Raw genomic sequence first — 17,402 nt, forward strand, 5'->3', positions numbered from 1 at the left:
CCAGCCGAGGTAGATCAAGGATCTGATAGTAGTCAGGCAGTCTCATGTGTTATGCTTCTGGATCTTTCATCTCTCTTTCCACAAAATGTTTCTGAGTACATACACAAGGTCACACACTGCTACCATGGATTAATCAATATTGAGCAATTACCACCCTTAGTTCTCTACTCCCAATTGTTTATGCATTTCGGAATCTGCCCTTGCCAATAAACTTTAATGGAAAAGCAGACCAAAGAACTGTTTCCCCACAAGGTTTGGGAGGTACTGCAGTCTGGCTATCTGAAGGGGCTTAAGTGGTATGAAAGTTTGGAAAAAGCTACTGAGCCCTAGTTTTCAGAAAGCTAGGAAAAAGAGCCTACCAACCATTGGAACTTTTGAGATTCAGCTGCTCTTTACTTTTGTGGGAATTGTGAAAGCAAAGCAGGAGACGTTGAGGGAAACCTGATGGTTTGACTTAACGGGCAGAATAGTTATCTTTAAAGGCTGATTTAAAAAACCTTTTCCCATGTACATTATTAGAGAGCGAATTGCTTGCCATGTACGGATCATGCAATGACTTGAGTTGCTCAATGTGTATCTGTCGCGGCAGAATGGTGAAAATGTGCTGCTTCCAGGTCTGATGAGAGGCAAATATGGGGCAGTTCCTGCTCAGTGTTCAAAATTAGCCAGGCACCAGATGCATTTTGAACCTGGCTATTGGCCACTTGAGACCAAGTGAAGGTGTCTGGGTGCCAGGATAGCACCTGATACCTCCATCTTCTGGAGGTGCATACCTGGGTATCATTGGATCTGGACTGTTTTCACACACTAATATCCTATCCTTTGGAATTCTATCAGTTATATTCTATCTGCACGATTGGAATGAATTTCTGGAACCAAAATGCTTTTTCTGTGCAGCCTGAGCAGGAACAGTGAAAACCTTATAGTTAGTAGTTGTAGCTTGTCTTCACTTACCCCAGCCCACTGCCCTGCTCACAGATGTGAATAATATTCTTACGTTATGAATGATCCTTTTCACCATTAAGAAAGATTGGTAGGAATAAGCCAATATCTTTGTGGACTGTGCCTGGATAATGTGACTTTTCTGTAAGTTCTCAAAGTTCTTAACCTAGCTCAAGGTAGTCCTCTGAATGTTTAACTGAGAATCAATCACAGTCAGTCCATCATTTGAAAAATAAGACTTTAGAACTGTCTTACCCCCAAAATGGCAACTATTCCATTTTGGTGACTGTAACCTTGGTTTAAAGAGCCATTTGGTGCCTAACTTACATATCTGAGCTTCTAACACTGTTCCTCACTCAAAAGCACTGTCTTGGGCAACGCTAATTCCGCTCTAGCTCCCTTGTGATACATCTCCTGTAAAGCAACATTCGTGACGCACCCATCATCGGGAAGGATTAGAGGCAAAGGGGGTTGGTTGCAGGCTTCTGAAGGGGTTAGCTAATCCATATTAAGTGGATTTGAGTTTGCACGCTTGGTCTTAATTGCACGGATGGTGAATCAAATCCATTAGTGGTGATCATTACAGAAGCAAGTGGTGGTTTATTTTGGATTAATCCAACAGGCAACGGGCCTTCAGATTTAAGTGACTTAAATTGGGAAGAATTATGGAGGGCAGAAACCTAGTGGATTCCTCTACCTTCAAAAGTTGCAGTGTGGAACTTCCATAAATATGGCCTCCCTCTCTGAATTCCCCCCTTTGCAACTTTTAAAGAGATTGCAGGAGTCCACTTGTGCTGGAGTTGGGAAACGGCTTACCATGGATTCAAAGGAATCTATGAAGGAAATTGCAAAATGTTGCAGCGTGGACTGTTCCTCTTCAGGGTTCCAGCGAGCCATTCCTTTCCCCAGGATACTCCATTCCATTCTGCAGTCCCCTAGCATCCTGTTTTCTGTCCTCCCTGCTGCAGCAAACCCTCAGCATTCCGTGACCCATTGAGCATGCTCAGTTATCATTTGGTTTCTCCCCAGCCCCTGGCTGCTTTCCCCCAATAACTTTTAAACTACTGCTGCAAACCTTGGAATTCCCCCAAACCTGCTGATGCTTCCCTCTTATATGTGGATGGGGCCGTTTTGGTTGCATACAGACCAGCACCCTGAGAGCTCAGATCACTATTACTATGTACTTAGGTCCTGGTTTCCTTCTGATAAGTGCTGCTGTGGCCAAATGTATTGCTGTTTTCCACTGGAGTGACTGGATGCAAAGGAAGACAGAGCTCTTGTACTTTTCATACACTGCAATCCTATACAGTACACACACGTCTAGTGGCGGTTCCCTCACTGCAAGAAGTGAAGTCACAGGGAAGCAGGCAGAGGGTCTTCTCATTAGTGACGTCCACCCTGTGGAACGCCCTCCCATCCAATGTCAAGGAGATAAATAACTATACAACTTTTAGAAGGCAGCGCTATATAGAGAAGTTCTTAATGTTTAATGTTTTCTTATGCTCTATATTGGAAGCTTCTCACATTGGCTGGGGCAAACCGGTCAGATGGGTGGGGTACAAATAATAAACTCACTCCCAGATAAGGGAGTGTAGAATGAGGTGCAGAACCTGTGACCCTCCCAGATGTTGTTGGGACTCCAGCTAACTCTTCTCATCCCTACCTAGCATGGGATGATGGGAACTGTAGTTCCACATCATCTGGAGGGCCACAGGTTCCCTACCCCTGGTGTATAGGATTGCTGCCACTGTTGTACAGAAGGACTTTTTGGAGGGATGGGTTTTCTCTTTTGTATGACAAACTCTACCTCCCCCTTCTATACAGTCGTACCTCGGTTGTCAAATGGCATCCGTTCCGAAAACGTTTGACAACCAAGATGCTGCTTCTGATTGGCTGCAGGAGCTTTCTGCCCTCAATCAGAAGCCACGTCGGATGTTTGGCTTCCAAAGAACATTTGCAAACCGGAACACTCACTTCCGGGTTTGTGGCATTCAGGAGCCAAAACATTGGAGTCACAAGGCATTTGGGATCCAAGGTACAATTGTAAAGGGTATGAGAACTCTGCCCCCCCTTTTTTTGCCGCTCATCATTCCCCTTCGCCTGGAAATCTTACAGTAAAAAATTAATCAGACTTGGGTTTCTGCACCAATTTCATTGGTTGTTGTTTTTAATGGATTCGTTCCCTGCACAAGTTGATCTCTGTTTTCAGCCGAGTCTTAACAAGTGAGTACAATGGGAAAAGCGCTCTGATCTTTCCAATATATGGTCCATGACAAGGAAGAAAAATATATGGCAATGTTCAAGGGCAGGTAAACAGTGTTTTGTCGAAGTGTGAACGGTTGCATTTTTCTTCCTCCCAGTGATCATATTATCCGCCTTCAAATCGCTCCTGGAGCCTCTCTAGGGGGAAGCTTCATTTAGCAGATCATTTTTTCTGAATGGCTGTGGCAAGACTAACAATGTTCTGGGCTTGCTTCAGTAATGGCATGTCTATCATGCTGCCTCGGAAAGTGAAGGCACCCTGGAAAAAGAAAAAAGAGAAACAGAAAGAAAATACCAAATGCCAGACCATCAGCATCTTAAAAGGGACCTTGGGAAAGGAAAATTGCAGGCTTGGGTTAGCTTTTCATACATTGCCGCAAGACAAGAATCATTAGATCCCACATGAATCAAACCGCGTTGTCTTCTGCTGGCTTTAGAAAAAAGCCAAGAGGCACTGACAATAATAAAAGGGAAATGTACGAAAAACAAACAAAAGATGTGAGCGTGTGAAAGACCAAAACAAAAAACCACTGTGCGTAGAAAAAGACATATATTTACCTCCGAGCCAGAGTCAGAAATGACCCACAGGATGAAATACATTGTCTTTTGGGATGGGGTGGTGGAACTGGGGGTTGGAGGACCAGTATGATTGATCCTGTCCCTTTCTTGAAGAGGGGGAAGCAAAGAGCACACTGCTGGCCTGGATCCCCGGGTCAGGGAGCTCTCCCTTCATACTCCCCAGGAAAAACTGAGCTGAGATGGGTGAACGAGAACAGTAGCTTGCAATTATCACAGATGGTGTCTAGCCCACGCCAGCGTTAAGGTATCCTGGCAATTCCCTCCCTTCCTGCGACAAAAGCACCTGTCTTTACCAATTGGGAAAGTGACTTTTAATAATATACTACTGCTACCCACAGGGAGCATTTTCTCCAGCAACAGAACTTTGAACTAGTTAGAAGCCTGGCGAATCTGTGTTGCCATGCAAAAATCTGCCGCGGGATTGAAACCAGCAGGAATAAGGGGACTTGGTACTCTGTTCCAAGGCGCAGTGTTGTTGCTGCCAATTTGCGATTTTCAAACTGGTTTGCGGGTTAGCTGTTATATCAACATTACCGGTTACCTGCAACTCAGCAATTACAGGGCAGGCGTGGGGAACGTGTTGCTCTTGAGCTGTTACTGGACTACAACTCCCATCATCCTTGGCCATTGGCCATGTTGGCTGGGGCTGTCCAACAACATCTGAAGAGTCTTGGGTTCCCTGTTTCTGTTTTAGAAGGGTGTTTGGGGGCTTGTCTAATATTTATGAACCTGGTGAAATTTCTAGATTGGTATACAGTGAATCTTTCCCTGCCCAATATGTTGCCATTGTACATACCTAGCCTTGCGAATGGCTAAATTCAGATTGTGGGCTCCCAAATGAGTTCAAGTATACAAAACTCTGGTTGGATTTAAGTCTGCTTCTTTCTATAAATAGCTATGAGTGTGGTTCATTGATAATGCTGATCTCTCACTCAATGTAAGAGAAAATGTTTTGCCACAGTTGGAAAAGGAAATAAGCCACGTCTTGTGAATCATAGAATTGTAGAGTTGGAAGGGACTACAAGGATCATCTAATCCAGTGATGGCCAGACTTGGCCCTCCAGCCGTTTTGGGACTACAACTCCCATCATCCCTAGCTAACAGGACCAGTGGTCAGGGATGATGGGAATTATAGTCCCAAAACAGCTGGAGGGCCAAGTTTGGCCATCACTGATCTAATCCAACCCAACCCCCTGCAATACCCTACTGTTTTGAAAAGGCATAGAGCTAAGGCACATCAGTGGCATAGCATGGATTTCCAAACTGCTTAGGAAAGCCAAATGGCTAATGCAGATGGATAACCTACAATTTCCTAAAATGGGTGCACAATAAAAAATAAAAATTATGAAAAACAGTACAACTGAAAGTAATTTACTTCATCCAAATGACTATTTAATGCAAGACGTTTTGAGGTTTATTTTATTTTTTCCCAAGTGCACATTTTTTGTAGCTCACAATTATCATTTAGTACACAATAATCATTTATTACTGCTATATTAAGACATAAAATCATAGAACTGTAGAGTTGGAAAGGGACCATGAGGATCATCGTATCTATCCCTTCTTTCCCTCTCTCTTACTGGATTTTTATCATTATTTAACATTCTTGTTTGAATACAAAGAAATACAAAGAAATCCTTAAGTCTAGCTGGATAACTACAACAAAAAGTTAGCCTGAAACAAAATATTATAAAATAGCTTTTTAGTTGCACACACCTTCAGAACAATGCACAGATCTACAGATAGGCAGAACAATCATTTTCATTATTATTTATCTCTGCCTTTCTAAGCATTGTACGTTCAAGGCGGCTAAACCTTCACTGCATACTTGCCCTCATAAGTACAACTGGAAATTTTGCTGTAAATCCTCATTTCAGTAGCTGAGACTCTTTTGTTTTTCTTTTTTGTGGGTGCTGGTGGGGAATGTTGCAAGAATTCACATGCAATGTAACAGTGAAAACTTGATCCCAGTATCTGCCGTTTTAGAAAGCACCAATTTAAGCAAACTGCACTCCTGGAACCATATTACTAAAATAATAGGTTGGAAACCTAAAGGAGGAAACTGTAGTGTAGAAAATGTCAAGGAAATCAAATGAGGGTTAAAGTGCATACATGTTCGGTTTTCTGGTGGGTTTAGATAAGTTTGCTGGGGGGCGGAAATCACTAAAAATCCTAATAAGAAAGTAGGAAATATATTTTCCTAGCATTGATCTGCAGCATTGAGAAGGTTGAGTCAATAATGTTTTAAGTTTTGTTTCCTGCAGCAAACTCAATTAAATTTATTTACAGTGCAATCCTATGACTATCTACTCAGAAGTAAGTCCTATTAAATATAATAAGAATCATATAATTGTAGAGTTGGAAAGGACCACGAGGGTCATCTAGTCTAACTCTGCAATGCAGGAATCTTTTGGCCCAACGTGAGGCTCAAACCCAGAACCCTGAGATTAAGAGTTTCATGCTGTACGGACTTAGCTATATATTTAATGTTGCAAACCACTTTTGAGACCTACATTTTGAGAAGTGGGATAGACATTTGTAAGTACAGTGGTACCTTGGGTTGCGGACGGGATCCGTTCTGGAGGTCTGGTGGGATCCCGAGGTTTCTGCAACCTGAGGACAGCTTCTGTGCATGTGCAGATCACTTCTGCACATGCGCGTGGGGCGAAACCCAGTAAAATACTTCTGGGTTTGCTGTGCGTGCATCCCGAAGTTTACGTAACCAGAGGTACGACTGTAAACTAAGTGCCAGTGACATTGTCCGCTTGGGGCTTTTGGGCACTTTCCTTGGTAGATTCCACCAAAATTGAAATGCTACCATTTGAGATAAAAGACTGGGATCATGGGTTGCTGCTGTTGGGTTCTAAGCACAAATGTATTTAATCGTAACTGCAGGCTGCCCAAAGGGCAGATGCCATTGATTATGGCTGAACGAAGACTACATCTGGGACACATTGAATGGGGAAAAGATTCCTACAAAAAGCCAGATTTCGATAAAGGGATCAGTATTGTACAAAATCAATGTAAATTATTTTTACATTGGCATAATAGGAGTAACAATAGTGGTACATGATACAGATTTCAGGGCAAAAAGCATAAGGTTAGCGTGGAGAAGGGAATTAGGTGGAAATAATGCTTCTAGGAACTGAACTCAGGGGGTTTCTACAAATTCCATAAGAGAAATTAGCAAAATACATGGATTGTAATTTGTGTTTATTAGCGATCTCCTATAAGTGATTAAACTGCTTCTAGGAACTCCACCCTGAACTTCGGTTTAAAAGAAATTGATCTATGAATGACTCACGGTTTTGAAGGTTGAGATTCTAAACATTATTGCTTATTTACATAATCCTACCTTAAAGCCAACTGGCTTTAGTTGGGGGAACTGGTCCTTCAGTCGTTGTTGGGCATCAGCTCCAGCCAGCATGGCCAATGGCCAGGGACGAGGGAGGCCACCCAGAGGGGTTCAGCGCCCCCATCCCTAATCCAGGCCAGAGACCCAGTGAAAGCATACGGGGCATGCTCTTTCTGAAGAGGTGCTAGTATAGGCAGTGCACAGAATATGAACATCAATATTGGTTTCTCATAACTGGATTGTTTTTATTCACATGTGTGGACCTACATTATGAATGTAACAGGGGTAGGAAGTTAGCATTCGAGCTCAATGCAGGGTGGGATTCAAGCTCAATGCAGATTGCCAATGGTTTTGTTCTAACCCTGTCCTGCAGTAACACTGCCTCTCATGTATACAGTGGTACCTCGGATTACATACGCTTCAGGTTACATATGCTTCAGGTTACAGACTCCGCTAACCCAGAAATAGTGCTTCAAGTTAAGAACTTTGCTTCAGGATAAGAACAGAAATCGGGCTCCGGTGGCGTGGCGGCAGCAGGAGGCCCCATTAGCTAAAGTGGTGCTTCAGGTTAAGAACAGTTTCAGGTTAAGAACGGACCTCCGGAACGAATGAAGTCCTTAACCTGAGGTACCACTGTACTTCTGGATCTCAGCTACTGCTTTATTTTGTAAACCTCATTGAGATGGTTTTTATTTTCTCAAGGTGGTATAAATATATAGGAAATAGGTATACATCTTAAGGATCCCAGTCCCCAAAATTTAAACTATTGGCAGTGTTATTCCAGGGGGGCTGAGATAGGGATGGGGTTCAAGGAAATAAGGCTAAAGTAGTGACAGGCAGGACAAATGTCTTTGTAAGCCATTCTGAGTCTCCTTTAGCTTCAGAGTCATCTTCTGAACCACAAAACCGAATGTGAACAAAACGTTGCAATTTTCGACCGATAAAGCTTTGTGGCAGGCGCGGGCGCTTAATTCTAGCGAAACCCATGCCAAATACAGTGAAATGAAAAAAACAACGCAGGATTGCTGCCACTTAAATTAGCTGAAATGATATTTAGGCTGTATTGCTTTCCTTTGAGTGCTCTCAGTATGCCCCGAAGAAGGCCATCTGGCCAGAACATTAGTTCTTTTGTTACACCCTCCATTGGAGGAAGAAAGAAAGAAGGCAGCTGAGCACCATTGTACCTGTGAGCACTGGGGGGAAAAACACACCAGATATTTAAGGTTTGGAAGGTATGCTTTTCCAGCGCTCTTGCTGCAAGCCAAATCTATATCCTATCATGCTCAGCAGCTCAGCCTGCCACCATGAGCAGAGTGTGAAATACACATTTCCACCCCCACACCCTTGATATTTCTCCAGTTCTACAGGGATCCAGGTTTGGAGGCAAGGGAGGGATAGAGGGAAACAATATCAGGGTAAATACATTTTGCATGGTTCCCCCATATTTAGGCTCAGTGAGTTTGCATGCAGAAGGTCTCGGGTTCAATTGCTATTAAAATGGCCAGATAGCCAGGGCTATGAAATGCTGAGAACTTGGAAGACTGTTGCCAGCAATGCTGGGATAGATGGATCAATGGGTTCACTGGCATAAAGCAGTTTCACATGGTAATCTTTGCTACCTGAGGCCAGTTAACTGTACAGAATAGGGCACCAAGCAGATTGTGGTTTCAGTTTGCTGGGTGTGTTTCTCTTTGTTGATCAGTGTTTATCAGAAAGTAGTGGCTGGTCCATTATGAGATAAGGAGAGCAGTGGCCATCCTGGGATTTAAGAGTAGATCACTGGTACCCTGGGCATGGTTTTAGCTTAGAAACAAGGTTCCCCAAATACAATGAAAACCATGTATTTTGGATTCAGCCATCCAGGTATGATAGAAGTGGTTGTTGGTTTCAAGCAAAGGCTGTATTTTGGCTTGTTCAGTCCCGCCACCACCACATCACTTTCCTCCATTCTTCTGTGAGCCTCTGAAGCCTAGTATTTCCCCCTCTCTGCCCTATTCCATCTTATATGGAAAGACACTGGCTACTGCAGCCAGTTTCACACAATATGCTAAGCCAAATGAACCTTGACTTGGATAGACCGCATTGAAGAGAAGCTTGCAAACACTTTGCTCCTATAAAAATGTAAATGGACCCCTGACCATTAGGTCCAGTCGTGACCGACTCTGGGGTTGCAACGCTCATCTCGCTTTAATGGCTGAGGGAGCTGGCGTACAGCTTCCGGGTCATGTGGCCAGCATGACTAAGCCGCTTCTGGCGAACCAGAGCAGCGCACGGAAACGCCGTTTAGCTTCCCGCCGGAGCGGTACCTATTTATCTACTTGCACTTTGACATGCTTTTGAACTGCTAGGTTGGCAGGAGCAGGGACCGAACAACGGGAGCTCACCCCGTCGTGGGGATTCAAACCGACGACCTTCTGATCGGCAAGTCCTAGGCTCTGTGGTTTAACCCACAGTGCCACCCGCGTCCCTTTGCTTCTACCTGGTCCTTTTTGCTGTCCTGAGCTAAGCCAACGTTTGGCTCACTGTATCATCTGAACTGGGACTCAGGGTTAAGCTCTCTCCACACCAACCACAAGTCCTTTGGGAGCCTATATGAATGAATATATTTGCTGGACCACATGCTTTTTCCAGGAAATACGGGTGTGAAACATCTTTCACTGTGGATGTGTTTGTGTAAGAACTACTTTCTCATCTTCTGTCAAGAAGAGGTAATGTGGATGTATATAGAACATGCTGAAGAAGGCAGAGGGTATGATAAACTGACCAGTCAGGGTATGACTCCACAAGTGAGAATAGGTCCAGTATTCAATTGTCTCTACCAGCTTTAACAGAAAGCAATAGTGGGGCTGGCTTTCCATGTACCCCCAGAAGTATTGCACAACCCTCTAACTAGCAGCTGATAAAGTGATTATCCTTTATATATCTTCCCACACCACAGTGACTCTCGTATGTATTATTTTATTTGTGAAAATGTAGAACCAACTCCATCCGTAAGGATCAGAGTGGTTCATAATTATTATTTCCCTTCTTTATAATTTTCATAGCTCGCCAGTGTGGCAATTATTTCCATTTTACAGATGGGAAACTAAAATTATGAGATTGCTTGTTGCCCATTGCTACCCAGTTTCTCTGTGGCTGAGTTGCCCCAAGGCTGTGTGCACCCCAAACAAAAAGCAAGTTTTTGAGCTAAAATGGATGGATTCTGTAACCAACATATATTATGCAGATTAAGTTCATTTACTGCATCTGCATTATTTTGCATAATGTATTCCGTTGTCTTTACTCAGTTACATAATTTAGTTTGAGAACTTTAATCTTGGGGAAGGACAAGGATCTGTGTGGAGCACTGAAACCTCACTTAGTGATCACACAAAATCTTACTTGGCCAGGTATTCAAGAACTTGCCCCATATCTCCTGGTGTCCCGCTCACTGTAGGAGCAAATGTGTGTTACTTGACTGACATGGTACCATTTGTCATATAGTTACCTACATTTTTCCATTGTAGGTTTTTATTATACTGGAGGTACTTTGGTTTAAGTGAGCAGAATCTACTTGTCAAATGGCAGTTACACCACTTGCTTCTAGACTTTTTCTGTCACTACGTATTTTCCAACTTTCACTTTAGATTGTTAAAGAGTCTTAGGATCATGGTCTGCATTCATATAACTAAGACTTCCTTCCTCAGAATAATGGCCCTGATCCATCCCTAGTCAGGTGTAAATAAGTTTCTAGTATATTATGCAGCAGCAGGTAAGGGAGTACAAATTCAGATTAACATCCGAATGCTCATCCTCTCTTTGTAAACAGCTTTGATAAATTTTATGAAATAAAAATAAATAAATAAATGGGACAGTTCTTCCGATTTATGTCTAGGGCTCCCAAAATATAAACTTGTTTCTGCATGAAAACCTTAGCTGGACTAGGCAAATGATAACTTTTGGTCAACCCGAGCGTATTGCTATTCTCTGTTGAAAATGAGTGACAATTGATTCAAAAATAGATTTTAAAATTTTATTTCAAAAGGTAACGGGTGTGAGTCTGTGTAGTTATAAAGGCTATTAAAGATGAAAACAGAATAGAACATGTATTAATAACACAATATTTTAATTTTTTTTAAAAAAAACATAATTGCATATTCTTTGCTAATAAAAAAATTATTCTTGGACTTCTGTTGTGCATTGCTATCATAGTGAAAGGCAGTACTAATTATTACAAATAAAATTCTTTAAAATGCTTAGTAATATTACCTCTGAATATATTTATCACTTTATTGCTTACAGCTTAACAGAATTTATACTGTGATGTTTTTATGAGCTTTAAAAAAAACAAAGGAAAAGGGAGAACTAAACAAAATTAGTACTATAATACAGGTGAAATATAGTGTTTGTTTATTGATCTCTGTCAATATGGGGGGAAGCTATGTGAATATGGGATATAATGAAATATATGAGATATAAATGAAACACAGACATAAGTGATACATTAGTGTATAAACATTTCAATATTTTGTTAAAAGTAACTGACTGGTTTGGCTGAATTATGGGCTGAATTTTTCCAACATCCAAAGAAACAAAAACAATTTTCTTTATCCCATTTACAGCAAATCTGAAGTTGCTACCTGAACATAATGTAAGTCTTCTTCTGTTACTGTAATAGCCATTTATTTTTTACTCAATTTCTTTCTGATTTCCATTTGGTGACTGAAAGATTTGGTGTAGTAAAAAGTACTAAGAGGCAGGAGGGTAGCTTGGATTCTTTCAATAACGGCTGCTCTGTACTTTCCAAACTCTGATAAATTGTGTTACCCGATTGCTGTGTGTTAATATAAACTATTGTTGACTGAGGGCATCGAACTTTGTTCACTAAGAACTTCCAATTAACAACAAACTGTGATCCCAGAGGCTCAAGACCAGCAATTTATCTGTGAGCAAACTAGTCACTCTAATCCTTTGCATTTCAGGTTTTCTTTTCCAGGCTTTCAGTTTTGATTAATAACACACAGACACACCATGGAAAGCTTAACAGTGTCAAGCCAGAATAGTGTTTTAGCTCTGCTGAAATTAAAGATTTGGTTTCGTGAAAGGAACAGGAAGGAATAAGGTGGAGACTGCAGAATTGCTGGCAGTGTGGTATCTATGCATTGGTTTTCTTGTAAGGAAAAGAGAGTAATATATTAGCAATACATAACTAGAACCTTTCAGGTCCAGGAGGCTCAAATCATGATGAAAAATTTAATGCCTTCTTTGGACATGCCACACATGTCTCCTGTTGTGAGAAGTAGTTCTTTCGGAAAATTAAGCAATCATACATAACCAGATTTCTTCTTAAGTGTCAGGTTTTTCAATATAGCAATACACACACTGATAAGATGTTTTAAGGAAATGTTGAACAAACAGCATCCTGTATCTCCTCACTGGGTGAGAACAGTTCTTTGCTGAAGTCAATGGCAGAGCTCTCACTCGCTTTGATGAGGTCAAAATTTAATCCTACAGTGAATGGTCAGTGTCATATTTATAAATACTGGGAGTTAAAGGTGGGGTGGCAAAGAACTTGCGTATTTCCACAAATTGCATTCAGTTGTCAGCAGGCTTAAACAGGGTTGTGTGCATTGCAAAAGTGTTTCTGAACTACCCTAACTGCGTGCCACATTCCTCAATTGATTCTAAGATCGTTGCAAATCAGTTGCTGCATCTAAGAAGCAATTAGGGGGGTGAGTATAAAAGTCTTTGGAAGAACTTACGAAAAACAATGCAAGTTTCTTCTATGTCAGGTGTGTGGTGGTATAAGATGATAGCCCAGCAAGGCTTTTCATATGGAAAATGTTTATGGCTCCCCAGTGCAAAAGCAGTAAATATAAATATTTTGCCCCCTTGATCACTCCCCACATTGTCTTTCTGTATAGTCTTCATAAGTCCCTGGAAAATGTTAGCTGCCATATGTACACCCTATTGGCACTGTACACACACAGATGGGTATAGAGAGATGGCTGCTAACAGGTGTACAGAGAAAATGCAAAAAAATAAAATAAAAAGCTGTTAGCATATATATTTTTAAAAAACGTTTCACTCATTAGAGGCTTTAAACATATGAAATAAGGTGATCAAAATGAAAGATTTGCAAATTGATATTTCTATAAACCTTAATATAGCATCTGGGTTTGACATTGGAGTTTTAGTTATGTGATAAACTATGGCTTAAGACAGAAGGGAAGCTTCCTTATGGGTATATGGCAATCAGTTTATTCTAAGGAGTAGGTTTGATGATAAAATGGAAATATGGTGGATTTCTGAAACAAAGTCATATTGCGGGAATGGGTCATTTGGCACGCATTAGCAGGATAGAAACATGTGAAACTATCGCCATATATTTTCGCAATGCAATCTACACATTAGTGGGATTTGTAAGGGACAGGGAGAAGGGCATACGCATATACACACACAAATATCTCTTGTGTGCGTTCAGATTTGCTAAAGATGTTTCCTTGGCAATTAAATATTGTGTAAATTGCACAGAAAGAATCACACATTCTCTGCTGCACTTCTGGACACTGAAACTTTACTGGCTTGATAACCATTTCAGATTTTGGCTCTTGCTAGAAGAATCACATTTAATTGCAACTTTCCCCTGCCCCTCCCCCCCCAAAGTGGCAAACTACATTATAGCAAATAACCTTTAAGATAATTAGCCGACAATGCTGCAACGAGCATAAAATTTTCCTTCAGGCGACCCCTAATTTAAGTGTTACTGGCACAAAGTGAAGACAGATTGTGCTTCACCACCGCAATGTTTACATAGCAGAAACCCACAGAGCAGGAAACAGGAGATTCAATGATGCACTAAATTAGGAACAATCATATTTGAGAGGTAATTTGCTTTCTTTGCTATCCAAAAAACCCCTCCAGTCCAAAAATAAGTTCTGAAAAATAATAATTCCAAATTTCCACCTGTACTTTGCAATCAGCTGGTGTCCAATTCTGTAAGGAGTCTCGTAGCATGGAAAACTTCACTCACAAATGAGCTTTACACCCAGAAGTTTCTCAAAGTGTAAAAAACAATAATTGGTCTCTACTATTTAGGAGTTGGGTGGGAAGAAGACAAAGAAAACCCAAACATGATTATTTTCTTGAAGTTAGATGGAAATGAAAGCCGTCTGAGGAATTAATAAATAATACAGCGGCACAGAATTAATGGGTTTTTTTTCTTCCTTTTTTTATTTATAAAAGATCTTAGTCAGATATAACAGTATTATTTGAGTTGATTAAACTAACTAGATCCCTAGGTGCACTATCTACATTGTTTATTTACTAAAAGCATTTATAAACTGCTTAATATTTTTAAAAAGAATCTCTTAAGTGGTATACAAGATAAAAACAAAAAACAAAACCACTAAAACAAAAATGCAACACAATACGACTGTTATACTGAACAGTAGTATAAAAAGCACTGGAAACAAATGAAAACAAGAACCCAGCTAATTCCAACAAATCTGATGCATCAGGGAAATCATGGAGAAAAAGGCATGTTCTTAGAATGCATCTGAATTTAAGACGTATCATTTAAAGGACGAAAGACAAGAAGCAAAACTGGGGACACATGACTGAAACTGCCATTTAAAATGAACAAGTCATAGGTTTTGATATAAAGCTGCTTTCTCTCAACAAAATGCAAGTTACTTATTTTTTTGAGTAAATATACGCTAGTGTATATTCTATGTAATACATGTTATGTTATGTAATGTTCCCTTTATGATAACTTGAAAACACTTTTAAATTTTCTTCCATTTGAAACATTATATATAAAGGAAACATAGTATGAAAAAAGGGGTTTACCTTCCCTATGCGCTGATGCTCTTCAAATGCTGTGATAAGTTCTTCTGCCCACATAATTTTTTCAGGGCTTGGTGAGAACTGTTCCTGGACAACGGCAACTTGATTAGGGTGAATCACCTGCTTACCTACAAAGAAGATTAATAACCCCAGAGTTAAGCATTTACTAACAGATGCTCCAGCAAAATGTTCCAATCACTTGAGGCTTTCAAATACTGCACCGACTCTCATTTTTCGATGGTTCTTTTTTTAAAAAACACACACACACCATTCATTGTTAAATTATGCTTCTCCTTACCCTAAATGAGCTAAAAATAGACATAACAACTCTGTTTTTTTTTAAATAGATGTGACTAGCATTTCAGGGTTTTTCCTCTCCCTGCCAGCTATTCAAACATAGTATAAAAGATATAGCCAGACTTTAGAAGATCCTTATTCCTGTTAAAAAGGGAAATGATGGAAATAAGATCTATCACCAAAGCATAAAGCTTTTATGCAGTTTGCACGTTTTTCTATTTACAAATAATTATTCTCTAACAGTGCAATCTTAATACATGACTAAGTTCCATTATTCCCAGTGGGGCATATTCCCAGGTTCATGTTTATAGGATTGCAGCCTAAATTGTCCTCGTGTTAGGATTAACGTTTTAGCAACATACTGCACCAACTTATTATTTATTAAATTTATAGATTGCCCCATCTGCAAGTCAAATTCGCCTTTACAAATATGGGCTATAATCCACCAAAAAGTTCTCCTTCATAAGCCCCATTGAAATGAATGGGAGGTGCTCAAGAATTTGGCTATCATCAGTGAGCGAAATCCAACTTTGTTGTCCACCAGTGAAATTGACATCGGTGATGGAACAGATTCCTTGTGAAACCCCTGCCCTTTCCTAAAATCTAATGGATCCTCTAGAACAGGTCTGGGCGAACAAGGTGGTGAGATCAAATGGAAGTCTTTTTGTATGAAGTTGCATGTCACCCAGCGGGGTTTGCACAGAGGAAGTTTCCCTGTGGGCTTGTGTCTTTTAAAATGTGACCCCCATTCCAGTCCCATCCTACTGGCTCAGAAAAGTTAAATAAAATTAAATCAAAAGGAATCCACATTTATTTGATTTTTTCATTTGACAATTTTATTGGTTTCTGTAAATTATTCTGTGCTCTCCTCGCCATGTGTTTATCTTTTAAACTGAGTAATAAGTACTGTACTACTGTAATGCTTTTCTTGTGGAAGTGAGGCTAAAAAGAAGAAACAAAAATCTTTTAGAACTACATTAAACCGGTCTATGCTGTGCTGAAGTTTAAGAAAGCCTTAATAGACAATACCCAAGTAATACGATTTGATGTTCAATGAGAAAAATATAGATTTCTTTAATAAATGGAATTCCTGTAGAACATTTTTATTCTTCTAACAGTGAATAATTGTAGAGGGGAAATCATACAGTAACTTTTTTAAAAATGCTACACCTATTCATGTGAAAGAAAGGGACTTGGCTTAAAAAAAAATCAAAATAAGAAAAATAGCAACAAAATAAGAACTCAGGTTGAGCTTTCTTTTCTGCATACATGTTTGCATATTATGAGTATCCTAATATTTTATTTGGTTACATTAAAATGGATTCTTACACCCACACCTGAATCTTTTTCAAGAGACTCTTAGGAAGGTTTTGCAAAGGACTGTCAATAGATTTGCCCTCATTAAAAATATAACGACATGGCTCATTATATTGAGCGTTAAACTCAAACTCTTATTTTTGGGCGCAAACAATATTTCAGAAATTTCCAGTTGCCATAAATGAGTTGTGTGTGTTTTGCAGAAGTACTTTACATTCATGTGCAAGTCCCAAAACTGTTTCGAAATGTGCTCATTTTCAGCTGGTACAAAACCAGGGAAGCAATTAGCAAAAAGTCATAATCTGTTAATTCATTTAAAAATTTTGCAGCTCAGGGAGAGGCACATTTAAGCAACACAAAATTTAGAAGCTCAAATGAAAACCTGGAAATTACTATGAATAAGAAAGTAAAGAAAAAGAATTGCAAGAATGTGTGCCTTCATTTCTACGATTTGTTGTTCAATGAATTTTGATGTTTTCCAGTTTTATTCTTGATAATAAATATAAAACTGAAATCAATTTTATGCAAATAAGGTACTTTTTGTAGCTTCGGCACATAGTTTAGAAAGTTATACCACAAGATGCTTCATCATATTTCATTTTTAATTACATTTTCACTTTTCGCAAGCTGAATATTCACAACGTGAGATTGAGATTCTCTCATAAGTTTCACATCTTTAAAAATCCTAATTTTAAAATAGGAATTATATTGAATAAATTAGTGTAATTCAATAATCTGTTCTATCTGCAGAAAGAAGTGTCATTTTCTAAAATTGAGAGAAATTTCAAATTATACCACTATGGTGAATATACCATAGTTTTTA

The 17,402-nt window shown here is 39.8% G+C and overlaps 1 protein-coding gene and 1 long non-coding RNA gene across 7 annotated transcripts in view; one reads left to right on the top strand and one right to left on the bottom strand.

Annotated features, from left to right (window-relative positions):
* Window positions 1-17,402, top strand: part of LOC114596527 (uncharacterized) — a 33,943-nt gene that overhangs the window by 4,942 nt on the left and 11,599 nt on the right. The gene's annotated exons all lie outside the window — the stretch shown is intronic.
* CLYBL (citramalyl-CoA lyase) overlaps window positions 3,080-17,402 on the bottom strand; it is a 190,660-nt gene continuing 176,337 nt past the window's right edge. For 4 of the 5 annotated variants that reach the window (XM_077927689.1, XM_028728228.2, XM_028728230.2 and 1 more), the window contains 2 exons: window positions 14,969-15,093; window positions 3,080-3,463 (listed from right to left, as the gene is read on the bottom strand). In XM_077927689.1, coding sequence (XP_077783815.1) covers window positions 3,368-3,463; window positions 14,969-15,093 — 221 coding nt within the window. In that variant the 3' untranslated portion in view covers window positions 3,080-3,367. Of the gene's footprint in view, window positions 3,464-13,777; window positions 14,208-14,968; window positions 15,094-17,402 lie in introns of those variants that run through there. The other variant, XM_077927688.1, reaches the window with a different exon arrangement.

The sequence above is a fragment of the Podarcis muralis genome, chromosome 4 (genome assembly GCF_964188315.1).
Source record: "Podarcis muralis chromosome 4, rPodMur119.hap1.1, whole genome shotgun sequence".
Lineage (NCBI taxonomy): Eukaryota > Metazoa > Chordata > Lepidosauria > Squamata > Lacertidae > Podarcis > Podarcis muralis.